Source organism: Acanthopagrus latus, chromosome 15, assembly GCF_904848185.1.
Source record: "Acanthopagrus latus isolate v.2019 chromosome 15, fAcaLat1.1, whole genome shotgun sequence".
NCBI classification, from domain to species: Eukaryota; Metazoa; Chordata; class Actinopteri; order Spariformes; family Sparidae; genus Acanthopagrus; species Acanthopagrus latus.
In genome coordinates, this window is record NC_051053.1 from 10,200,555 (window position 1) to 10,227,099 (window position 26,545).

Consider the following 26,545-nt stretch of genomic DNA (forward strand, 5'->3'; position numbering starts at 1 on the left):
CGAGATCTGCGAGAAAAAAGGAAGCAGGAGGGTTTTGGTGCATTGTGTGTGAAGTGAATGCAGCAATGACAGAGAAAAAAGGAGGTGAGCCACTTGAGAGGATATTAGATGTTGAGGATGGACGGCAGGAAGAGTGGAGCCCTTGGCTGGGAGGGGCCGTTGATTTGGTCCGGGCATGAGTTTGGAAATGAAGGGAGTCGATTAACGCAACCCCCCCCTCAACCTCTCCGGCTGTCAGCGGCCTCTCTCGCTAGTTCCCTCCCTCCATCATCGTCACCCGGACAGTTCACCCGACGACGTCTCCTCCTCTGTCTTGTCTGTCTGCAGAAACATCAAGCATCACACGGCTTTAAATCACACGATGCCTCGGAAGAGATGGTTTCCGGCAACGTTGCGCATCGATCTCGCAGCCTGACAGGGTAGCACCGCATCCTCCGCAAAACACCCTCCATCCATTAAACCTCGGCTACACATTTGCACTGAAATCAAGACGAGAATCAACCTCTGCAGAGGCACGCATCTGCAAAGAAGTCTCCTGCCGATGAGAGCAGGAAATTCCCACAAAAGTCAAATCAATGCAAGTGAGAGAATCCTTTAGGGGTTTTTTTTTGTTTCACTCCAGCATCTGGGATTGACCCGGCTACCTTTAATCTGCATCATTTAACATAATGTGCCTCTGGGATAGAACCACCCATATTTCACCTCCGACTCCACCTCCCTCTGCTCCCTTCTGTTTCACTTGAAACAAACATGAACCTCTCATTCATTCTGTTTTCACAAGCTAATAAGTCTACATTCTGCGTTCAACGGAGCAATTAATACAATGCGAGCGTTTATCGTTTGTTTTCCCTCGCAGACAGCTGTAAGCATAAGGAAGAAAGCTGGAAGGTGCCTTCTTTTACCCTTCAAGCCGAAGCATTTTCTGAGCTGATAAGAAGGCCGGCTCCGCTCTCACGAGAAATGGATTTTCATTCTCCGACGCTGCTCTTTTCTCCATCTTGAGCCCACGGAAAATTACTCTTTGTAGCCTGTTAGCGTGGCAAACTGTGAAAACGCCCCTCGCTGCAGCCGTGCTACATCACCGCCAGGCTCGGCTTGACCCCTCCCCCGCCTCTACCCAGGAACGAGATCAAACCCTTGAGGGTAAAACTTGTAAAGTAATGGGGTTCGCACAATCAATGGAAGGTCTAGAAATGGTGCAAAAAATGCATGAGAAGTATAATGCATAGATCAGTATGTGCTATATCATTCAGTGATTACACTTGTCTTGTTTACGTCAGCACTCAATATGTACATTCAGATGAACTGGCAGAGCCTCTGAGCAGCACACCGTGTGCCTCGCTTGGCTCCTGTACAGCACATTTCAGTCGGAGTGTGTTTAGCACACTAATTCCTCTGCAAGACTAACACTGGTATTTAAGAGACTTTCAGTGATTTGTTCTGGATTGGATTTGAGGTTGATGAAATGGGTTATCGGTGGTTCCCCCACGCTTCCAGATCAACTTTTAATTCTTTTTTTTTTGTTCTCTCTTCATGCCATCATCGCCAAAGCCATCACCATCACCATCACCATTGTTACCTGTATTATCACCACAGGCTTGTAATTCCAACTAAAAGTATCCAAAAAAAAACAAAAAAAACAAAAAAAAACATGCATAACAAGTTACACTGGCAATCCACTTCTTTGTATTTTTTCTATGGTGATCAACCTCTGGGTTTGTCACACAGTAAGAGAATGAAGCGCTCCTGTCTCACTGTGTCTACCTGGAGTTACTCGTCTCTGCCAGCCTGTTGTTCATGATACCGAGGGCGCCAACCCCTCCAGAGAAACCGTTATGGCGCGAGCTGCCGCACACTGTCCTGGGATACCCGTTGGCCGACTCAGACAGCTGCTTCTGCATGATGGCCAGCGACACCTTGTTAGAGGCTGCCAAGTCTTTCATGGAGATCATCTCCCCTGATAGTCTGCGTCCCTCAGTGTCACTATCGCAAGGTCCATCTGAGTCGGGCCGCTGGCCAGAGCGACCCTGGCGGCCCTTCGAGCCTGGCCGGATGGCGTTGCGCCTGCCCAGGAGAACGCTGGCTTTACTGCAGCGCTGGCAAAACAAGCAGCTCATTTTCTCCAGCATCCAGTTGAGCACCTGCTTGATGACAATAGAGATGACATTGAAGAGCGAGTAGATGCAGCACACACCCATCAGCATGAAGAGGAAGTTGGCCACCCTGTAAAGGCTCTGATACTCGTAAGCTGCGCTTTGGCTGCTGACATAGTCCCCAAAGCCGATGGTGCTGAAGGTGACAAAGCAGAAGTAGAGAGAGTCTAAGTACGCCCAGCCCTCCACAGGGGTGTACATGGCTGATGCACAGCAGGAGATAGTGATGGCTGACAGGCCGAGGATCAGCATCACATGGTACACGGAGGGCTTCCAGCCTGGGAGGGAGTATGCTGAGAAGTCATGGCGGATTCCTGGTGGGAGTAGACCGCTGTTCCTGATTCGCCGCTCCCTAACAGCCTTCATCACCACGGCCAGCAGTGTGATGATGCGCTCCAGGAAGAGGTTAAAGAAGAGGATGGTGGCAGCACAGCCCAGAAGCCCATAAAAGATCAGGAACACCTTGCCTGCAACTGTGACAGGTGTTGTCATCCCAAAACCTGCAGAGAGAGAAGGACAGATCTCAGACAGTTGGTCCCTCCAGCGGAGCTGAAAAAACAGATGTCTTCACTTTCATTGAGAGAAATTCTGTCTAGAGACACGGGAGGCGATGCGTGACAGCAAACACAAATCTAAATGAGGTTTAAATCACATTTCTAAGCGTTTGTGCCACTAATGAAAAATGATGTAAAAGAGGTAGAGTAGAGTACAATGTGCAGAAAATACTGGTTAATAATTTGAGCTGATGCTGATGTAAGACTGTAAGAGTTCCCTGGAAGAGGAGTGCATATAAAATCATAGTAATGGACAGAGAAGACAATAATAAAGTGACTATGGGGTGATTTAAAAAAACAATGAAATTTGCAATTGCATGCTGTTGAATAAGAGAAAATGAGGGGGAATAACAAAAGATGACCCCAACCCTAAGATGAAAGTTTGCCATCATTGAGAGACCTTTATGAAAACTTTATGTGATTAAAAAAAAGAACAATATCCAAACACAGTATATTTCACTGAATGCATAGATTTTGATGTGCCCAATGTTAATATAAATCCAGGAAATGTTAATAGTCATAACACAAATGATGGTACTATTATGATTTCATGAAGAGAAACTTGTTTTCAGCTAAGGGTCACACAGAGCATTCATTAATATCTAATAATGGCGAGGTAATGCTTATAAAATACTTGATTTTAAATGTAATAATTGGTTAAAGATGTGTGTGTCCACTGATATAAACCTTTAACAAAAATAAGTCATAAGCTGGAGGATGGACAATAATTAAGACTAAAGCAGTTTTCTCTTAATTAAGTGGCTTTACATGTATATCCTAGTTGGCCTGTAAAGAACTGTTAGTAAATGCTTGTTATGGTATTAACTAATGTTAATAGCATCATTATAAACTACTAAATAATAGATAAAAACATTTCTTAGTTAACATAAACCTCATCACCATTACCAGATACATAAGTGAACTGTTAATTATATGTTAGTTAAAGGTCCTTAAAAACATTATTATGATTGTGAATCAATCATTTTAAAGTGTTTGTCGGGTCCAAAAAGCATACGTAATGTTAAGTGTTCCAGTCACGATATAATGTTTTCACAGTTTGTGTTTACAGTATTTACTATTGATTGCTGTTTGTGTGACTGCAGAAACAAGGACATCAGAGTTACACTGAAGGAATGAGGAGGATGCCAGGAAGAAGCTTTGGTAAGCCCTCTGAATTATTTTTACTTTGGCTGTGTGTTGTGGCTTCCTGCTATCTTCTGATTTCTGAGTCAATTAGACTGATTGTTCAAGCTGAGGAAGGGGAATGAGGAGAGGAGAGGAGAGGAGAAGAGAGGAGAGGAGAGGAGAGGAGAGGAGAGGAGAAGAGAGGAGAGGAGAGGAGAGGAGAGGAGAGGAGAGGAGAGGAGAGGAGAGGAGAGGAGAGGAGAGGAGAGGAGAGGAGAGGAGAGGAGAGGAGAAGAGAGGAGAGGAGAGGAGAGGAGAGGAGAGGAGAGGAGAGGAGAGGAGAGGAGAGGAGAGGAGAAGAGAGGAGAGGAGAGGAGAGGAGAGGAGAGGAGAGGAGAAGAGAGGAGAGGAGGGGATGTTTATAGATTCTGCTGCATGTTGAAGAAGCACTTCACAATCTGGAGGAGTGTCACAGGTGCAGCTCTGACGTTAACATTAGCTGATGAGTGTCTCGGTGTCTGAGCGCAGTATTGCTTACTCTATGTATGAGATCAAACTCATTTGAGAGATTCTCGCAGCACCACAAGTGCGAGCAGGCTTCCGCAAGAGGAGGTGTAAGAATAATTTAAAAAAAAAAGATAATTTGGCTCAATAATTGAGGTGAGAGCAAAAAAAAAAATGTATTTCATAGCAGTGGTTGCAAATTTTGTTTGGCTTCTGACGGCTTCCAGTGAAGAAATGCCCACTTTCAAACACTCATCACAGGTTATGGCCACAATGTGGACGTTTGCTGTGGGCGTTTCAGCCATTGAGGGACTTTACCAACTTTTTCAAATTATTTTCATGTGACCTAATAGAGAATTACGTTCATTGATCCCCAAGGGGGGACTTCAATAGGTGGAATTATCCAGTATTCGATCTAAGAAATTTGAAACAGTCTTCAGCCATCCTGGTGGCTCTGTGAGGCTTAATGCATTCACAATGCAGGCATGCTGATGTAGCAGGTGAAACATTTACTATAATCATGTTCGCATGCTAATACATGCAAATAAGCGGTTAACGCACAGCACTGTTATTAGTTTTGCAGGTGTTTGGTCATGAAAAAAAATTGAAATTTGACCTGATGATGGCACTCAGCGAAAAGTCAGAAGCTTGTTTCATTCCTCCTGAGGTGAACATGGACGTCTGTGGCAAATTTCATCACAATCCATCAAGTACTTGATGAGGCACAAGAAATTGAAACCTCATGGTGGCACTCAGTGAGTAAGATTCTTCCTTGAGGGGACCATTAAAGGGAGTCATCACACTGAGTACAACTCAGCATGTGAAAACAATCATCGTTTCTGGGGCAGGAGGTTTGCAAAGTAATCCTGATGCCGTCGCCCAGGTTGTCTCTGCTTGGCCTTGAGACATCAAATCTCTCAGCGAAGCCTGTACTACAACCGAGTTTGAACCGAGTGGTCATTTTGGGAGCATGAGTGGTAAAAGAAAATATGCTATTGAACTGCATTATGGGAAATGCAACATCCAGCATCTTCACAGCTAGACCAAAACTGAGGACAAAAAATACATTTGTCATTTGTGCTTTACAGCAAAACAGAATTCTTCTAAGCTACTGAAGTAGATATGGACTTGTTTTAAAACGTAAAAAAAGAACTGAAAAGGGACATAAAATGGTTCCATACAGATTGTCCAGTGTAATCTAATTTTTATAAAGGGACTGTACTGTCAAGTAAAAAAAACATTGTAGCATAATTATTTTATCAGTTCAAAACACGAGTCAATTATATTCTCAAACATCTATTATGTCAAAAGCATTGTACTGTGTTAGTTGTGGAAGCCTGATATACAGATCCTGCAGGAGACCTGTTACATGAACCTCTGATGATTATTTTTTCATCTGCACATTCTCTCTTCTCTCTTTTACACGTACCTTTTATGGTTATTTGTATAGGAACACAAGAGCACTCACTTCTCTCCCAGGGGCCAGTGAGAGCGCACACATGTACACACACACGCACGCACGCACGCACACACACACACACACACACGGTGTCATGCCCCTTATCCTCAGAACGGCAGATGGTATATTTGTCAACAAATAAAATCGTGCTGAAAGATCAACCAGTTCACTTCCAGACCAAGGTTAATTGATTTTCCCATCATGGCTGTCCTCTGTTTCAGTCTTCTCGGAGCATTAAGGCTGCTGCCCCCCACACTCTTTTTCATCCAACCCTTGTATAACCATCTCTGTCAGGTAATAAATGACACCAATATCAAGACAATACCCACTTTATGATATCCAAAATGGCTTTTTTGACCTTATCTCTCACGCTGAAAACCACTCTCCTGTGACTTGCTGTTGACACGTCGGGTCATTTAGATCAACGCTGATTGATAAAGCTTATACAGACAAGGGGGGAATGTAACAGACCTCATGGCCTTGCACACGCACAGACAGACTTGTGTCTGGGTTAATATATAAAACCAGACACTGAATTATCTGGCTGTGTCACAGATAGTTACAAAGTTCAGGAGCAGACGGTGAAGCACCGTTGGGCGACAGGAAGGTGAGCGGCAGTGATTACCCAAATTAAGTCCTTCAGTGAAATCCTATTCCAGTGTTTCATAGATAATTAATTAGCAGCCCAAGTCTTTTTAACCCAACTGAATAATAGGGAAAACAGATTACATCTTCTCAGCGTGCTCAGAGACAGTCTCCTGCACCGTCTCTCATTACTGAGTAAATTGCCTAAGAGAGGAAAAGGCACCAGGCATCGATTCAGTGTAGCATTACAGAGCCATTACTCCAGACTACTGTGTCAAGATGCATTAGGGACAACAGAACAATACGGGGACATGGGGCAGGCGAGCTGAGATCAGAAGACGCAAACACTGTGTGACTTCACCCCCGCGAAACGTTGTCGTTTGGACCTTTAAAACTCCTAATTGCGATAGAAAATCGCACCCGTCCAGACCAAACATCCTGCCGCTGACCTCGGAGGACACTTTGCACTCTGTCCGAGCTATTTTGACTCATTTAATTGGGCAGAATTTGATAAGGCAGGAAATCATATGTGTGCTAATCCAATTAAATCCGAGCCCTGGGAGAATATTTATTCATTAACATTAAATAAAGCAACTCCACGTCGAAAATGATGTTATGCTCTAACGGCTAATGATGCCTGCACATAATTACACGCTGGAGATTCAACCAGAAGGAAGGTGATGGAAACGGTGCCATTAGTATCCATTAATTACCGTTTGACAGTTTTAAGAGAAGAAGATGCTCTAATGGTTATCAGACTGCGGGGAGACAGATTGTTGCTGGAATGTTGTGATTTCAGATGTTCAGATCGGCTTTTATCGTCTGCGGTCAAGTTTGAATCACATGTGAGACAACTAAGCAGCGCTCATCACAGCCTGATGGTGAACTACAATGGCTCACTAGGTTGTGTGGTAAAACTGGGATCTAAACAAACAGAGCACATTACTGCGAGTGTTGCTAATAGAAGTATTGATGGACTTCATGAGAGCTCTGCATTCAATTTGCTACACTTAGGAGGGCACTGAACAGTAATCAATCACCAGATATTTAGACCAAAGAGCCACTCCGAGTGAGGGAGATCTGTACAGAACCTGCAACACGAGTCTGCAGCACAAAGGAGCTAACGGCAGCTATTAAGACACAATCTATCAAGTGCGCTTTTCAAACCCTCCTCAGCCAGAGGGGGATTTTTCCCTGGTAAAAGATGTTGTATGTTGAACGTGTGCCAAAACAGCGAGGCAGAAGAAATGATTTCCCAATAAGCGCATAAACATGCGATCACAATGACAGATCGGAAGCTGTTTCCATAAGGTTGGCAGTGTTCTTTGTTTTTGTTATTGTCGACAAAATCCCATGAAAAGACCAAAACCAATAATGTGCGAGTCTGTCTCTCAATCCTTTCCAACTTCCCTCTCCTGTTTGTGGCACTCAGCCCCAAGCCCATAAGTTCTCATTGAAGATTGCTTCAAATCTTTAAAAGCTGCTATAATCAAGGTTTTGATAATAACAATGGATCAAAGGAGAACGGGTAATAGAGCAGCGGTAGCCTGTCCTGATGAAAAGATAATTAGGACCCAATTCTGCAGTTCCTCTCAGCTCAGCTTTCAGCTGTTCGGTCGAAGCAGGCAGCTAATTTCTGCTAAAAGCCTGCTGAACATTATCAGTCCAGCTGCAAAGGGCAGACAGACAAAGTTAGGAACCTAGCAGGTGAACGTAGTCAGCTGAAAATAAGATATTCCTGAGGAGTCGGAGGCAGCCTAGTTGCCAGATAATGTTGGTATTGTACATTTCTGCAAACCAAGGATCCGTTAAAAGAAACATTATGCTCATTTTCGGTCCATAGCTCTATTTTGTCTTACTATTAGAACAGGTTTACATGCTCTAATGCTCAAAACACATTAGTTTTCTCATACTGTCCAGTGCTGCAGCGCTGCATTCCCTTCTGGCTGAAACACTCTGTTTTAGCTCCTGTCTCTTTAAGCCACCCCCCCTTTCAGGCAAGTTCAGGTGTTTTCTGTGGAAAAGAAGATTTTTTATGTGTGTATGTATTGGACTTTTTTCTTTTTTTTTTTTTTACTTTCAAGACCTTTTACATGCACAAGAGGCTATACAACATGCTAAAGGACAGGGGAAACACTGAAAGGGCAGAATAGGTGTGCTTTAAATTTGTGTGTACAAATACACGTAATAACACATTGGTACATGTGTATGAGCTGACTTTCATGGTGGATCAAGGTGAGACGGCTGAAATGTGATAGACCACTACTGGATATGTCAAATGAGATGTGGTGACATTTAGGAGCCATCTTTGTGGCAACTATAACAGGTATTTTCAACAAGATATCAGAAAAACTTCCAGCCATCTTTGTGTCAACAAAAGCAGGTATTAAAAGCCAAACATGATGTTTTCTTAACCCCAACAAAGTTTTTTTTTTTTTTTTAACATAGGTCCCAGGTCAAACAGTTTTCCCATGATAAGTAGTTATATTTAATGTGTTTTCTCGAGATCCTAAGTTATATTTTGTTTTACGTAGATAACAAGATCATTTATCTGTTTTACGAACAGTGTTCAACTCACGGCAGAAATGTCCAACCTCATGTTGGCCTAGGGAAAAGAAACTACTCAAATTGTTGGCCATTGTATGGTGTAGCCTCATAAAATATGTATAGAAATTGGTAAGTATACCGTTGATCTTAATGAAGGTGCAACAGTGTAGCTCATGTTTTGTCCAACATAGATCTTATATATATATGGATCACTGCTGCTGTGACAAAATAATTTCCCAGTCTGGGATCAATAAAGTAATTCTATTCTATTCTATTCTATTCTATTCTATTCTATTCTATTCTATTCTATTCTAGCACACAGTCTTTAGCCACACAGCCAAACTCGGTTTTTACATGGGATTTGTTGACAGTAAGGAAAATATAGCACAACCCCTGAATTATCCCTAAAATGGCAGGTTATACAAATAATTTCTAAAAAGAAACAAACAGGCAAATGATCATTATTTAAATGTCAACTTAAAAGAAAATAAAGATGATATTTTCTATTTATTTGTGTACTGCAGTGTTCAGAGAGATCACCTTAGAGCTTTGGCAGTCAGTATTTGGTTCATTTGACTCCTTTTACAATAAAAGTATCTTGCAAAAGCATTATTGATCAATTTTGCTGGAAAATAGACTCACAAGGCCAACCATCACAAAGCCGAGCGCATTATAGCCTTCGAGAACTCTGCTTTTAGTGTGAGTTCAGCTGACAATCGATGGAGTTTAAGGCAGAACTAAGCGACAGCAGATAAAGAAGCAGGAGAAATATACAGTAGACGCACCTCAAGCATGCCGAAGCTCCTAATGGACACCCTCATGAGACTAAAGGGTAACTAAAAGCACTCAGTCCTGTCTCTCTGTTTGAATAAAGGACATGTGCCATACATTCTCTGAGCAGTGTATTGAATCAGAAGGTCACTGCTAGTCATCAAGGACGACATCCCCCCCCACGACTCCCAGAAGGCCTGAAAACTGACCCAAAGGTTCATTATGTGTCTGCTTTGAAAACCAAAAATCAAATCTCTGCCTCCCAATGTCCCCAATTAAAGAGCTTAAAAACAAGCTCCAAGTCAAGCCAACTGTGTCCCACTGGTGGGAATACTCTTAAATTGGCCTGAATGGAACGGCAGCAGAAAACGCCACGTCCCTCTGATGACTGTGTTTCTGTGACGAACAGGAAATAATTAGTCATGGGGTGGCGTGGCGGGGGTCTGCAGAGAGGACAGAGGGCTGAGGAAGCAGCAACATGGCCAGACCTGAGACATCATCACCTCGCCATCTGCTGAGGAGCTGCCACGATTACTGACAGACTGGATAATAATAGGAGAATTCACACTTTGCTGCCGGCTTGAGAACAAGATGATATAGATCACTTACGTGACAAATGTAGTTTGAGATGGAGCCATTTTGTTTTATCAATGCACTGCATGCACCAATGAAACAAAGGTCATAGTAATATTAATAAAGCAAAGCAAAACACAGTGGTATTCAATTCTGCACCCAGCTCACCCACACACACTATAGGCGATACATTCACAGTATCTGTTCTACATGTCAAAGCATTTAAAATGAGTGTCTTGTGCCACACATGGCTGTGCAATTATTAGAAGTAATGGACCGAGGGAGCACCTCAGTAGCCGGATGATTACTGTGCATGCAACACGACTGAAACATCGCCCGTTCCGTTCCAGCTGGAGACATTTGTTGCATATCTCACCCCCCTTTCTCCCCACACATTTCCAGTTTGCTTTTTAGCTATCACCATGTCCAATAAAGCCTCATAAAAAAAGAAATATCAGTCTGTTGGAGTGTCTTGGCAACCAAATTGTTATTGCTCATATAATATGACTGCAACTGTATTTGTTGAAATGATCTTTAAAGGAGACCTTATTTGTTCCGTGTGCTGAAAATGATTCTTGTGCATGTAAAAGATCTTGAATATTAAAAAAGGTCAATGTCCACACTGACGGAAGCTCCTCTCTCCCACAGAAAATGTTGCTCCTGCAACGCCTCGTCAGTAGCCCCGCCTTTAACTCTGTGACTTTGTGACATCACCCTATGTCACCATGTCGCATTTGCATCATTTACACTCACCAGCTATATTGGACACATAAGCATTGATTTAGATCAGGCGTGTGTGAGCTGACCAATCAGAGCAGACTGGGTAGAGACTTTGGGAAGCTGGTCCTTAAAGAGACGGGTGAATATACTGTAGAGCTGCAGCACTGGACAGTATGAGATGTGTTTTTTGAGCACTAAAGCAGGTAAAGCTATTCTAGCAGTTACCCAAAATAAAATTATGAACCTGAAAATGAGCATAATATGTGTAATCATGGAATGTGGTGACCATGATCAAAGCAGGTATAGATTACAGGAGTAACATCTCAGAGATGTAAACATTGTTAGAAGTGTCGAGGTGGCATCTACAGAGCAACACAAACTTTTTCAATAAAAGTCATGCGAAAAAATTCCTCCCTCTGCCGTTTTTGTGATTTGTCTGGCTCTTCAAAACTGAATCGAGCCTGGTGTTTTGAAATTGTATCTCAATACCTAATTCACCGGCGAAGAGCGCCAGGAGGATTGATGACTGCACTGCTGTCTGTATTGATTTAGTGTCAAAAAACCTGCTGCATTTTCTTTGGATCCGCGCCAACAGTTACTGTTTTTTTTTCTTTTTTCTCCATTTTCTCCATCTTCTGTTTTTCATCCCTGCTGATTTTTTTTAAAAGGGCTCCGACATGAATGGAGTCCACTCTTCTGCAGTTTTACAGGGTGTTAAGTCAGGGCTTCAATGAGCAAAATCTAAATTAAGATTCATGTAGCCTCATCTGCAAAAGCTAACACAGATTTTGTCCTTTCATGAGACCGAGGAGTCATTCTCTCATCAGATTAATAGCTTCTCCCTGAGTGATCCAAGGGCCACGTCCTTGTGTTTCCCATTATCTTGTACTGTGCGCACAGTCAATGTTTGAATAAAAGCTGAGCTCCATAAAGCCCTCTTGTATTATTCCCTTAAGTAAACACACCTGTCCAGGTGGAGCTTTTGAAACACTATCCCCCCTCAGATCAGTGTGATAAGGCTCCACGCTCAGTCTAAAAGATAGTAAAAAATGCTCATCCAGCCATCACGGTACTGTATGTTTTTTATAGCTGCCTCAGATTTAGAAAGCAGCTGAAGGAAACCAACGCCTCAGGTTCAGTAGACGTTCGATTAAATGGTTATTCATTACTGTTAATGCGAAAAGCACCAGTGCCTAAAAATTTAAGACACTGCGAAAGCCTGATTCCTGTCAGGGACTGTTAAGTTACAGACAGCCGCAATAATGATCCCGGATCATACATGGATCACGCCGCCTCAGAGAAATGGAGGAGGCGATGCTCTGATGCTCTCAATTAAATTATGTTTTACTTTCTACTAACTGAATGTGCCGACTACGAGAAGTCTGAGAGTGAGATTCGGGCCAGAGGCTGCCAGCTTGGAGGTATCTGAGTAATTTATGAATGCTGGCAAAACATAGTATGCATTTCAGCACATTCAGCTACGTGTGAGCCTGGTGTTTTCTAGGGATCATCAGTCTTTCATTATGAATATCAAAATGTATGCCAAATGACTGCAAGAGAAGCAGGGCTGCCGATGCAATGACGGCAAAGAAAGTGCAACTATTTATTCAAGCTCTGGTCAGGCCAGCGTGGATTCAGTGAAACTGTTCAGATCTTGGTATTCACATCTGTCCCGAGTGATCCGATCGCAGCTGGAATGAGCACGACTAAGACGCATTGAGGGACAATTCAAGATCCAATCACTCAGACCACATTCGGCGACACATTGCTTGAGCAGTGCGTCCACGCACGTGTGTCCCGGGCCACACTATGTAATCACTTACTCAACTGACGTCATCTGAGAGACAACACGAAGAAGAAGAAGAAGAAGAAGAAGAAGAAGAAGAAGAAGAAGAAGAAGAAGAAGAAGAAGAAGAAGAAGATGAACTTGGATGGACTACACACTGGCTGATTTTCATGTGCGCATATGTTTTGGCTCTCCAACCTGCCAATTTTAGCAGCAGATGTTCGTAAACACACCATCAAACTCATAACCACAAAATCCCCAGACCCCCTGACTAAATCGCCTGGTTTATAGAGTTATAGACACATTTTGTGAGGACGGCTATGACAAATTCTAAATCATCCATGCCATAAATTCAGCATTAAATGCAAAACATGAGGTTGTTTCTTTCCCTGTAGTGTTTTGTTGCCGCATTGCTGTACACAGACCTCTGTATCTTCAGCGCCTCCCAACATTTAGCAGTTTTTTACGAGGGAATACATGTATTGACTGGTAACCTGTCAAGTTTTTACAATTACAGTGAAGAGTAACCAATTTAGGCAGCTGCTCTGATGCCCAGACTCCCTTAGCTAAAACATGATCTTTTCCTGACCCTAAGCAAGTGTATTTTGTGCCTAAACCTAACAAGACCATAAGGACAGCATTGCGACATAAAGAGAGATGATGTCAAGTTGCAACATATCTGGGATTTGCTGAAATGTACAGCACCGTTCCAACTTTAAACGGCTTTTGCGTTCAGTCATCTGTCTTGGATACAGGTGTGTGATATGCGGGAGGGGCCATGAAGCATGCAGCCCATGATCTCAAGATCCAGAGATGACAGAGAGCTCGGTCATTTCTTTCAGCTTGTGATCTAATCATGATCAACCATGTCAGGGATTCAAGGTCATGCTCAAAAGTCACGTGCACCTCCTCTGTGTCTCACAAGTTCCACTGTGTTTTTCTCTGTTCGGAGAGTTTTTGCTTGAAGCTCGAACAAAAAAAAAAGGTGTGAGGGGCTCTTGATTCATCTCGGATTTGAAATTGAATATTCTACAACCACTCTAACTAGAAATGCTATTTCAGCACGTTGTTCACATGTTGGCAGATGAAAGCCACGATAGTGCTCCTGGCTCTCTCTGCTCGGCCCCTCCTTCACAGATGGACTGCTGCCAAATGAAGCTGTTCAACAACTTGCTGTTAGCTTATTAATATTGATAATTATTTATACAAATAACCCTGAGATGCAGACGAGCTGGTGCAGGAGCCGAATTGCTATGCAGGCTCTCTGCAACATGGCGCCACTTTGCCTCTGCAGGTGTGCAGGTTTAGCTGCATCGAAGGTTGCCAGCCACCCAAAAGTTTCAAGGGAGGAACTTTTTTTTTCTCTTCTGCTTACGAGGGAGGTTTCAACTCGCATAGCTGCAAGTCAGCATTGACATCAGCACCACCGCAAATTGGGCTGTCAGAGAAACGGGTGATGATCAAAATATTAACACCAGAGTGAAGTCTAAAATGGCTGTCAGAAATTAGCCCCCGCTCGGAGGCAGGCCGGAGGACCGCGGAGTGCAAAGAGCAAACAGAGTTGATCCTCTGTGCTCCGAGCCAGTTCAAAGAGCAGCATCAGTGAAATGCTAATCAGCCTGAGCAGAAGGAGGAGGAGGAGGAGGAGGAGGAGGAGGAGGAGGAGAGCCGGCAAATCTGCTGTGTCCTCTAAAATGATCTTGGAATCACTTGACCATGATGATTCAAATCCGTGAGTTACTGTACATAGGCGAGTGCGCGCCTCGGCAAGACAGGGGGGATTTATGACCCCGCTGCGACAGAGCGCAGAGGTGTGTACAGCTAGCTATCCTGTGGAGCGGCAGTAGGATGAGGATGAGGATTTATTGAGGGACTACATACACTCACATACACATTAGCACTCTACACCAGCAGACACCCAGGGAGAATAGGGACTGGGAGAGGAGCGGTGGGAAACAATGGTCTCTTTCTCTTGAGTTGGGCAAATGCTGAGTTGATTAAGTGTCAGCATATTTAAGTTGATTTTAATAAATGAATTATTTGCACTTTTGTCAGCATCAGGTCACGTGCTGCATGTTTCACTTGAAGCCGAGCTCCCGGCATGTTGCTCTGGGACGGCAACGGCGGTCACATGTTCGGCCGATCCACCACTTTCCAGATTGATGTATCTCAACAACTATTGGATGGGTCGCTACGAAATCCTGTGCAAACATTCATGGTCCCAAGATGATGTCTCTGAATGGCTTTGCTTGAAAATGGCTGCCTGATGTGGCTGGAAACAAGGCTGGCGAGAGAGGTGAACTTGAATGAAAATAGTCATATTGTGGGCCATAAACAGTGAGCTCAAAGACGAGTGACTCCTTTCCAGTGGAGGAGGGAAAGTGTAGCGAAAGTACTAATACGTTAAAATTGTTCTATTGTATTAAAAGTAAAAGTACTCAATGCAGAAAAATGTCCCCCTCTGACTGTACTCATGTTTTCAAGTTAGAGCAGGGGTTTACTGTTGCAGCTGGTTGAGGTGGAGCTCATTTTTGAACCTTTTTACACGACTGAAACTGACATACATGTTTTATATTCATCCATCCCAATCTGTAAAGAGTGAAATATAACCAAAGCTCTCAAGTTAATGTAGTGTAGTCAAAAAGTGCTGTATTTTTCCCTGAAAGGTAGCAGTAAAAAGTGGCCTGAAAAGCGCATCAAATTTATTCTTGAGTAAATGTACCTCGTTACACGGTGTTTGAGGGGCAGGGGAAAAAAATAAAACGGGCACGAGCGTGCAGAATGGGCACTAGAAGGGCGCCCTGGAGGGCACTTCCGTGGAGTCTTTTTGAACATGGTGGCACAAGGGGGGGCGATTGCACCCCCACACCAACTGCCACCATCCTCTCACATCACATCCAGTCCTTTTTTCCAGTGCTAATAAAAGCTTTCAGGCAGAAATAAGTTATGCTGCACAGCAACTGGATTAATATAGACTCGATATTATGGACCTTCCATGCAGCGGTGCAATTTGGCTCTGCCTCCTCATCGGGGACACAATTTTTGTGCAGAGCGTCTGGCCTCCCTACAATCTAAAGAGACCCCCAGCGCCTTTCATGTGACCGAGGGCCCCTCTGTTTTCCATTTTTAACAGTGACATTTCCTCTGACTGTGTGAATTCACGGACCAGCCCGGGAGATCTAAAGAGAAGAGAGGGAAAAAGCCTGGCAGCAGAGGCAAGGTAACGCCGACCAGCTTCCAGTGGTTCTATAAAGTGAACTGTAAAGTGATCTTCACCCCATTATGTAACGTACCGCTTGTGCAATATGAGCAGACTATATTTTTCAACACAGCTGCAGTGCTGTCCCACAGAATAACACCGTATATACTGTTCACTAGAAACAAAATGACTGGCTGAATGGATCCAAACAAATGAGCGCACCACTGAGCACAGAGGAGCAAGGTGGTTAGAGTCGAGATGGACGTTAAGCAGGAGTCAGCGCTGTCTGGGAGAGGCTCGTGGCAGTGCTGAAGTGAGAGACAGAAGGCAAGAACAAGCCCGAAACATCGACGTGCGCGTCTGAATCTGCGTCCACAGATTGCAAAACCATCCCAGCCACCCCCTGCAAGCCAATTTATTACACACAGCAACAGCAACAACAACACAGATGGTTTTGGCCCGGCGAGGCAGCACCGGGCGGGTTAATCTAAATAAGAACACGACATCAAAGCGAAAACAGCGCCTGCCTTCAGGGTTCCGCGCTGTCCATCATGTGACACCACAAACTGCTTAAATGCCAAACGCTCGCTCTGCCAGTCTGAGGTGAAGTCGCCTCATAACCTCAGAAACGCGCGAGCTACACGGCGCAGGACAGCAGGGAGAGCGAATTTGGTCCGCAGCTTCGTCCAAGAAACACGGGCCCTGGTCAGGCAGGCGTGTAATAGTCACACAGACCTTACAAGCGTGCCTCAGCAGCTTTTAAATTGGCACAAGAAGACGGGGAAGATAAACCATTAGGCCTGATTGTTTTGTTAATGCTGCACGACACAGAATGAGGGAGAGGACACAGCTTTTTTTCTGAGTCTTTCCCTGCGATCATTGGGACATAAAAATTGGAATGTCTTCGTCAACGCATTCTTGTTTTACGAACTGAGGTGAATGTCAGTAATCGTCAATAATCATTATTTGGTCTCAGCAAATAGACTACTGTTGTGTTGGGATAATTAGTGTACAATAATGAGGACACAATACCCGACAAACAATGACACACGCAATCCCTCTCTGGTCGTCTGCATATAGGATCATGTCAGATCCGTTGCTCATTGAGGAGCGTAGCCTCTCTGCCGAACAGGAAACAACATGATATCAAAGTCACTCTATGATGGTGTTGACATTCACTACATTTGGCAGGATGATGCATCTCACTAACTGTGGGGTAACGCCGGCGTCGGAGCCATAAAATGAAATCTGATTTTGCACATAATATCCGAAACGCAGCTGGAGAATTTCTACAAAGTTGGAGGAATTATCTCTCTTGGCACTCCGTCTCTATCTCTTACAGGAGAATGCTAGCTGTCTCTCCTGATGGAGACACTACAGCGTTATAACAGACCATATTTCAACTCAAGGGTGCTTTCTCAGACTCCACTAGCCAGGTTTTGGCTAAATTTGAAGGGAAGTTACACTCTGGCGCTGTGCTTTGGGGTCAAGAATGGCTCATACATTAACTATAGGAGGATAAGTTAAAACACAGAACTGCACTTTAAAGGACTCACTGCCAGAAACTGAGTCCATTTGAAACAGAACTGAATCAACTGGACATCCATCTATACCAGTCACAAGAAATTCCTGTTGCCATGCACTGCCACCCCAGTGTAAGTTTATAATGCTAATAATGGTACCACAATGTAACATGTCAGAGACCAGTGATTTAAAGCGGTACTCATTGATTTTTTTGTCCACTTGGGAGCAGCAGAACAAGCCTTAAACGCAACATTAACATATAAATCTCGGTATAAAGTTATTATGGCTAAAGTGCTAGCCACAGAGCAATATTAGAATTTATTTACAACCATATGTTTGGGTGACCTGACAAATTTAAACCTAAAAGTCAGTCTCCTTCTAGCTTTTTTTTAGTCTCCACCCTTTCCTGAGGGAAATAGCCTGCTCTTTAGCTCATAATCTTTGACAAATCTTTGTCTTTCTTCCGTCTGGTGCTGAGCAGGAAGAGTATAGTGGGTTTAAAAACAAAATAAAAATGATTTTCTAAGTATTTTCACTTCAAGAAGCAAGGTCAGAGACTGCAGTGAACCAAAGTGAAGTTGTGGGCTGTAAAATCAAAACAATGAGCTGAAATAGGCTAAAAGGCTAAGCACAAAGTAACGTACCGCGGAGTTGAAGGGGAACTACAGATTTAAGTGATGATTCTTTGTGTGATTGTTGCTATGAGCAGTAAGTGATTTGAGCAAAATGACCAAATTCGCTTCCCACTTGCTAACCTGCCGTCCTTCTTCATCAACCCGACGTCATCAATAGGCGATCCCTGCCCAGGTCCCGGCCCATAACTTATAAATTGCCTACTATTATAACAGTTTCACAGGGCATTGCCATTCGAAATTTCACAGCATTTTTTTTATAGCATTTAGTGCACTAGCTGTTCGGGAAACTCACAGGCCAACTGCATTGCATTGTAAATCATTCACATGACACTACTCAGTCAACCAAATCTGTGCATTGAATTGAAGCTGTCATTCGAGTCGGATAAATACACAGACGAAGATAAAAGAGAGGAGACACCACTCTGAGAGATATAACAAAAATGGTCTCTTGAATATTTTTCCCTGAGCAGTTCAAAAGCAGCCTGACTCATTTCTGAATCCATAACGATTCTTAAAAGCGGTGATGTGAAGCTATACAAAGCACGGGGCACGTTTTCGAGCAAAGAGACAAGAATGCAGGACAGAATATGTCATGTGTCACTAAATCACAACGCAAGTTTGAAATAGTGATGTTCTGAATCTTTGCTTGATGAAACGTTCTCTAATTTGACCTCGTTGAATTAACATTTTTTCGCTGCCGCTGTGTCAGTATTGTCTGAGGTGTCAGTGTCGGTCAGTGTCATCTTGGCAACGTGCCGTCTTTCACGTAACACAAATACATTTTAATCCATCGCGAACATAGAATTCTTTGATTAGTGAGGCTTCAAGCTGAAGATTTTGAGGAGTGTTTCCAAGGAAATCTGCTGCAACACTACAAACTGCACCCTTGAACAGACCAAAGAGCGGCTTTAACACCTCTTACAGTGTGAACGTTATCTGTGTATTACAGTATAAGTTGAAGTTATTTGCCTAATGAGGCTTTTTTGATTAAAATACCACAGTCCAACACAGAATCAGCGGTTTGTGAGGGTAAAAGAGACAATGTCTGTCCCAGTGTATCCCGAGGGGAGAGCACCCTGTCATGTTGCTGCACCGTCTTCCTTTAAACGCTGCCCGTCTCTGACATTTCTCCTTATTTTGCAAGTTTCGGACCGCACAGAGGCTAAATCAAGCCGTGTTTAAAGGACAAACTGCATGAGGGTTTGTCTTGTGCTGTTTGTTAAACTGTCCTATTTGCTTTGTCTGCCTTTGAGACTTCTCTGAGTGGGCGGATGGTGTGATGGAACAAGAAGCTGCAGTCGCTGCCAGGGGCAAGAAGAGGCAGGGCAGAGTCCATCCCCAGAAATAAATAGCCCTGAACACAATCCAAACCTGCAGCAGTAGATTATGTGAAGCACAGGTTAAAAGACTCAGATCAGACAGCCATCACTAAATACACTTGACTCTCAAATAAGTATCCCCCTTCAAAACCTGACAAAGTATTCCTTCAAAAATGTCATCACAGCTACCTACAATGAAACCTGCAGGCCCACAAACGGCTACAGAGAGCTGTCCTAATTGGCAATCGTCAGCTATCAATCAGCCCTGAGGATTATAAAAAGCCCTCGTATTAATAGAAAATTCTGTTTACCGAGCAGACTCTTGTGCCCTCTTTAATGAGTGTGCAAACATAAAGCCGTGTCTGAAAATGTAGGGCAGGACAGCAAAACCAACATTTGGATGCTGACAAAAACAAAGTCTTCAACGCTTCAACGAGATGAGACGGATAGAAAAAAACAAACAAACAAAAAAAAAAACAAGTCTACAGCCCTGTGAGGCTGTACTTAGACACAGTGGTGTTTTCATCTTCATGCTAACAAGCTCACATATGTGGTGATGTAATAAACAGGGACTGGACACAGCACCCAGTCCACGCCGACTCAGCTTATATGACCACTTGCTGCACGGTTAACTGAGCTTATTAGCTAAAGGCAGCTACAGTTAGCAACAGTTAGCCGTTACTCTTATGATACGCTGACCCCTTTTTGTTTGGAGTACTAATTTCACCAGTGGCCAGTTCATGAATAATGCACCTTTGACCTTTGCAAATTAAGCTTCATCCTTTCCTGCGCATCCATACTCACAAAACAGGAAATGTTTCGTTTCGTTTTGTTTTGAAAGTCTAACTGGACGGTTGAGGGGGGCGGCTACACAGTTTAAGAACAGAAAAGCTCCAAACTGTGTATGCCTGATTCAATCTCAACATTTTGTGACATTCTAAGTCCAACAGTCTACTACGGGAGAATGCCTGGTTTACTGTCGCATCAAAAAAAAATGAGAAGGTATTTGTGGAAGCAGATGTTCAATGCGTTCAGTGTTGCTTATTTTCCACCAAAACTAGTGGATCTACACAGGTTTTTTAAATGCAGATCAGCCCGCTAAAAATAATCTACTGACTCCATTCCTATTTCCCACAGGCAAGAAAGCCCATCTGTGATTTTGATCTGAAGCGTTACCTTGCACGTCACTGACGTCATGAATGTGCTGGAAACGGTTGTAACAGAATAGACAAAAAAAAAAGATAGATCACGTCTATTCCTTATTTACGCACCACCACCAGATGTCCACTGTCTCTACAGGTCAACTACAGAGTAAACTGACCTGGGTGTAAATGCTGAGTATACAGATTCCCATTGCACACAAAAGCCCAATATTAGCGGGTTTAAGTGGGATTAATGACCAGTGGAAAAGGTGATATTTGACATTTGTTTTCCACCATAACAGCAACCCATCCGAATGATTGGCAGACGATGTAGCTGTCCCGTTACCCCTCGCTGTATGAAGTCCCTCTCCATAAGCTGACTGAGGAGCCTTGCACAAGAAAAACTGTAGCTCAAGGGCTACGTGCAGTGGCAGGTTGCCATACTTGATGCGTTTTTTTTGGCCCCTGGGGCAGCAAGGTTGAGCAGCAACCCTATCCAGTTCTCCTTATGCGTCCATGTGTTTAACAGGCAATGTTTACCTTGACCACTAGCATGTTGACATGCTAATATTTGCTAATTAGCTGTAAATACAAAGTACAGCTGAGGTTGATGGGAATGTCACAGTTTTTACAGGTATTTCGTCATAAACGAAATCACTGGACAAATGGCAAACCATCTTATAGTGATCAGAACATTTTGTTACAATAACGCAAATGTCAACCATCACCAAAGGTTCACCACAATCATTAGGATTCATCTTCTGGGCACCATTTATCTGTCACTAAATGTCAAGGCAATAGATCCTATAGCTCCTTACACATCTTATTCTTGACCAAACGACAGACCGACGCTCCCTCAGAGCACGGCATGGCTAAAAAATTTAAGCTCGAAAGCTCTTTTTTGACCTTGGGAAAAATATTTAATGTTTTGCTGCCAGCTGAGACATTTCCATGACAACCTGGCCTCTGCAGACGAAGATCGCGTTTCATGATTGAAAAGTCCGGAACAGAGTGGTGAGTCTGTTTTTGTCCACCGTCGTTATTGAAGGTCGTGAAAGATCTTTCTGTGTCAACTTTTAAACCAACGTGGACAAGGAGACCTTGATTGAAAGCCACCGAGTCGACCGCAAACCAGATTGTTTTTCATCCCCCCCCCAAAAAAAGTAAAATTAGAGAGATAAAGAAAGAGACATCTGAAACTGCTGCAGTGTGCTTTTTGTGGGCTCTCCAGCAGTCTCACCTGAAATCGGTAAACAACGCACAAGGTGCAGCACTAATGACCGATGAATCTGGCCGAAAAAAAAAGAAAAAAAACCTGGGGTAAACAAGCGCCTCCAGTGGCCCCGGCTTTCACTTTCATTCTTCAAAGCGATGTGGTGGAGGCACATCAAGGGGAGCAAAGTGTCACTGCTGATTTGAGGCCTCGGCCACAGCAGAGTCAGGGGCGGGAAGTGTTCGGGAGGAGTGTCTAGAGAGCGCAGGGGGATGCCAGTCTGATAGAGTTGTGCGGGGAGGCCCTCAAATCCTTTTTTTTAAAAATATATATTGCTGGCTTACAAGCATGCGGGGAAAAAGTAGCACACAAGCCGGGGGGGTAAGGGGGCGTGGGGGGGGGGGGATACGGAGGAGAGATCAAAGCGAGATGGAGATCAAAACGGAAACCCATGCGAGTGCTGAATAAAAAGACAAATACTGTAGACAGACATCACCCTTTTTTCCCCCCCTTTTCTTTACCCCCAAGCAGCCTCGTCACTTTATGTGATCTGCTCGCTGGGGGAAAGACTGCGCCGCTGCATGACAACTGGCGCAGAAAGGATTTCAACCTGCCGGAGACGTGTACACAAACACAGCTGCCGTGGTTTCCCCTCTCCCGTGACTCAGTGCACAGACTACCCTGAGAGCTCTGTGTTTGTATCCGAGGGGCCCGTAAAGATCTCTCTCGCTCTCTGACAGGTCTACAGTAAATAAAGTTCTGACAGGTCTTCTGCCCGTGTGGATCCAATCCCACCCCCCTCATGTACACCCATCAGTTTTCCTTATCACTCCCCTCTCCTCAGTTTTCAATTAAGAGGAGGGTGGAGGTATCAGTGTGTACGGCGCGTGTGTGTGTTTGTTTCTTGAGGGCAAGGTCAGCGATAGACAGCTGCTGTCAGCTCAGGCAATTACCTCAAGTGTCCATTTGCGCTCTCACCCTTTCGGACTCACTCCCTCACCCTCTCACACTGTATGCCGTGGCCCAGGGAAGGGGCGGAGCGGAGGGGGCGTGAGCGGAGGCATCAGGCATGCAGTGCACCGCGCTGTTGGCCCTCGGGGTGCCCTGCGAGGGACACTTGCTCTTTTCTGACCTATCGCGCGAGTAAATGTTAAAATGGGGGGGAGGGGGGGCAGCAGACGGGGTTTCTCATTGACATTCCTGTTGGTTTGAATGGAAATGTGACACACACACACACACACACACACACACACACACACACACACACACACACACACAAAGAAAAGAAAAAAAGAAACAAAAAAGACTGCACCCATGGGTGCTGTCCTATAGCCAGGGATGAGTGTGCCGTTTCCTGGCAGGCGAGTCAGATGTCACCCCTCCCACTGCCAAAAGTCCCCTCACAGCCAAAATCTAACACATGAGTGGAAAAAACAAAACACAAATGTTAATCTGTTATTCTGTATGTAAGCCAGTGGAAAGAGAGCAGCCTGCAGGGATGGCAGCTCCAGTCCCTCTGACATCCAGACTGTCAGCTAATGATATGATTATTTAACAAACACAGGCCACACTGATATCAAGCGATCTCACACTTATTATTTTTGTGGGGAAAGTGGTCTTTTCTGTGCAAGAAATATATCCAATTATCACCGTCTAGAAGGTGTGAGCTGATTGGTGTGCATTCTTGGGAGGGTTCACTCAAGGATTTATATGTGTTTGGATGCATTTGGCTCTTGAAGGGGTGAAACATGTTCTAGAGGACAGCGAATGGACGCAAAGGTCAAGGGAATCAGCGCATGCTGCATACATTCACCCACCTATAGTCGACACCACAGTTCCAACAAAATAAAAAGCCCCTGTAAAATCCCATCGTGGCCTCAGAGCGTCAGCCCGGATCCCGGCGGCGATCGCAGCCTCGTACTCCCGCAGGAAGGAGTTGAGGTCCTGCAGGCTGATGTTGAAGGTCTCGCTGAAGTTGAGGAGCGTCCCGTTCCAGCGGCCGTGAGCCCGCAGCTCCGAGGGCCTCTCGATGGCCGAGAAGACCGCAGCGCCGCACAGCAGGTACAGTATGATGAGGAGGGCGAGCAGCGCGAAGCGGCCGTTGTCCTCGTTGAGGTGCAGGGAGCGGCAGCCTTGCAGTCGCTGGCCAGGCATCATCCAAATTTCAGCACCACTCGCGCGTCGGACAGCGACAAGCTCCACATCGGAGACGGCATCCACTCGTCCCGCAGGTGCCCCCTGGAAGTCACTGTCCCGCACTCTCCCCGCACTTCTCCCACTGGCAAGCTTTACCTCTGCTCAGCCCGTCGCCACGTTGTCCCATGGTAGTTGTGAAGTGATATAATCTGGAGCCAGAAAAGGGGGGGTTGGGGGAGAGGGAGGACAAAATAAAAATAAATAAATAAACGCTCCACTTGTGGATGCAAGTCCGGAGAGTTTCAAGATAGAGATGTCCCCTCTCGCAGTTGTGCCACTGCAGTTGGATGTGGAGTGGACTGCAGCGTAAATCCAGTCGGACGCGCGGAACGCTCCTCCGCGCGAAAGCAAGCAGTGGTAGTAGAATCCTCCGGGTCCCCTGCACCAAAATGTTTCCCCCGCGTTGACGCTCGAAATACTGCAAGTTACAGATGTGTGTGTGTGTGTGTGTGTGTGTGTTTGTCGCAGGAAAACCCCTCCGCTCCCGTACTCAGATAGGCTGGTTTATCCTCAGGCTTTTTTCTTGCTCTGCACAACTGTAGACGGTGGAAGCTGCAGCCCTCATGTATGGCACAGTGTATCTTATCAGCGCAGAGGCAGCGCTGGTGCAGAAGAGGGGCAGCAGATTAGACAAGACGGCAGGCTGAGCGAAAGGAGTCCCACTGCGTCCTTCTTTGAGTCGAGGTAATCCTCAGAAAACACGGGGTTTACATTTTCACTGGAGTGCGGCCGTATTGCCTTGTGCCGTGCGCGCTGGGGGGGATACCTCACTCCCTGGAAACTGGGCTAAGAGGCAGAAAACAAAGGTGCACTCCTGAGATAAGCTGCTTTAAAAGTTTTCTAAGAGCGTCCACACAGTGCCAAGGACACATTACAAAGACATTCTTATCCAAAAACATTGGAAGCGGAAGAAGTATTCCGATCAGAAAGTAAATGTAGTCATACAACTGTAAAAAATGCCCCATTACAAGTAAAATTCCTGCATTAAAGGACTCATTATGCAGGAAAACAGCTGTTGTTGAACTTATAATTAGTCTAAGGAGACATTATGGTCCTTATGTTATTTTGGGTTGCTATTAGAATAGGTTTACAGGCTTTCGTGCTCAACAAACACATCAGTTTTCTCTCCGCCCAGTGCTGCAGCACTGTATTCCCACTCCTGTCTCTTTAAGGCCCCTCCTCCCGAAAACCCAGTCTGCTCTGATTGGTCAGCTCACACATGGCAGAGCCAGCACAGCTCACCATGTCTCCTGTCGGCTCTGACATGTTTTTAAAAACTGGCCATCTCTTCCAACTGACAAAGTAAGAAGAGGGTTCACAGAGGACCAATTTATCACTTCTTTCTTTCTTTCTTTCTTAAAAGAAATAAAATCTCGAATACATACATTCAGTTTCTGTGTGAGTGTATGAAAACTGACTGCGATGCAAGAGGTCTATATATCTATAGCTATAATTTTGTCTAGGGCACCACATTTGTCAGGGCCGCCACTGTGGTGATGTAATGTGAGCTCAAGAAATCATGGATTTAAAGGTGAGACTTCTGATGAGGTGTTTCAGGAGCGGGGTTTTCTGTGGGAGAGGGGAGATTCTGTTGGTGCTGACTTTGGGCTTTTTAACTTTCGAGCCCTTTAACATGTACAAGAACCTGTATAACACACTGAAGGAAAGGAAAAAAGCATAAAAGGTCTCTTTTGATCATATACTGATCAATGAGAGGCACGAAAAGTGTAATAAGTAATGTTGTAGCTTTGCAGATGAAGCTAATTTTAACTACTTTATATACTGTCCCAATGCATCATGGTCTAAGCATTTTCTTGGACAAGAGTTCCCCCATTTTGATATCACCATAGGGCTGGGATCACTTTCATTTTGATTGAGCTCATGATTATTTTTTTTCAATTAAGCAAATCAATTAACGGACGGGTCTCTTAAATGTCAGAAAATCACTTAAGGGGAAAAATGCCCTTTTCATACTTGCAGTTTTCAAGGCAACCTGGAGTTCAAAACCCGAAAGATTTTCAATTCACAGTGACATAAACAGCTGGAACCAGAGAAAAATGTCTCATCTGATTAAGTGATGATCAAAATAACTGAGGTTTAATTTTCTTTCAATCACTTACGATTAATAAAACAATCTATTTCGCCCCAATCCCGTTTTATAGAGTGACCATGTGTAAAATCTCAATCTGCAAAGCAATTAGTCCAAAGGAGGAAAAAAGTGGAGGTCTCAGAAAAAGGAAAATCCTCAGAATTGTACTTAAGTACGTTAAATAAATGTACTTTGTTAGTTTCCAACCGTAGAACATAAAAGAGCACGACAAAATCATCTGCCCTGTGCGTTCATCTTGTTCATGTGCTAACCCAGGACCATTACAAAAACTGGTGGAAGACAGACATGATCTCACCCTCGCTGTCACTATAAGTGAATAACGACCCAATCTGCATAGCTTTTAAGGTCCAAGAGCAGACTGATTGGTCAGATGGAGAGTTTCGCAACACATTGATACTTTTGTTGAAGAAGTGGAACGGTTTGTCTGCCT

At 44.3% G+C, this 26,545-nt stretch overlaps 1 protein-coding gene across 1 annotated transcript; it reads right to left on the minus strand.

Moving 5' to 3' along the window:
* Positions 1-209: 209 nt before the first annotated feature.
* Positions 210-25,270, minus strand: kcnk12 (potassium channel, subfamily K, member 12). Its single transcript, XM_037124947.1, has 2 exons — positions 23,627-25,270; positions 210-2,653 (listed from the first exon to the last, which is right to left on the minus strand). Exons 1-2 carry the CDS (start codon positions 23,964-23,966, stop codon positions 1,761-1,763), a joined length of 1,233 nt encoding a protein of 410 aa, XP_036980842.1. The 5' UTR covers positions 23,967-25,270; the 3' UTR covers positions 210-1,760.
* Between the last annotated feature and the right edge of the window lie 1,275 nt (positions 25,271-26,545).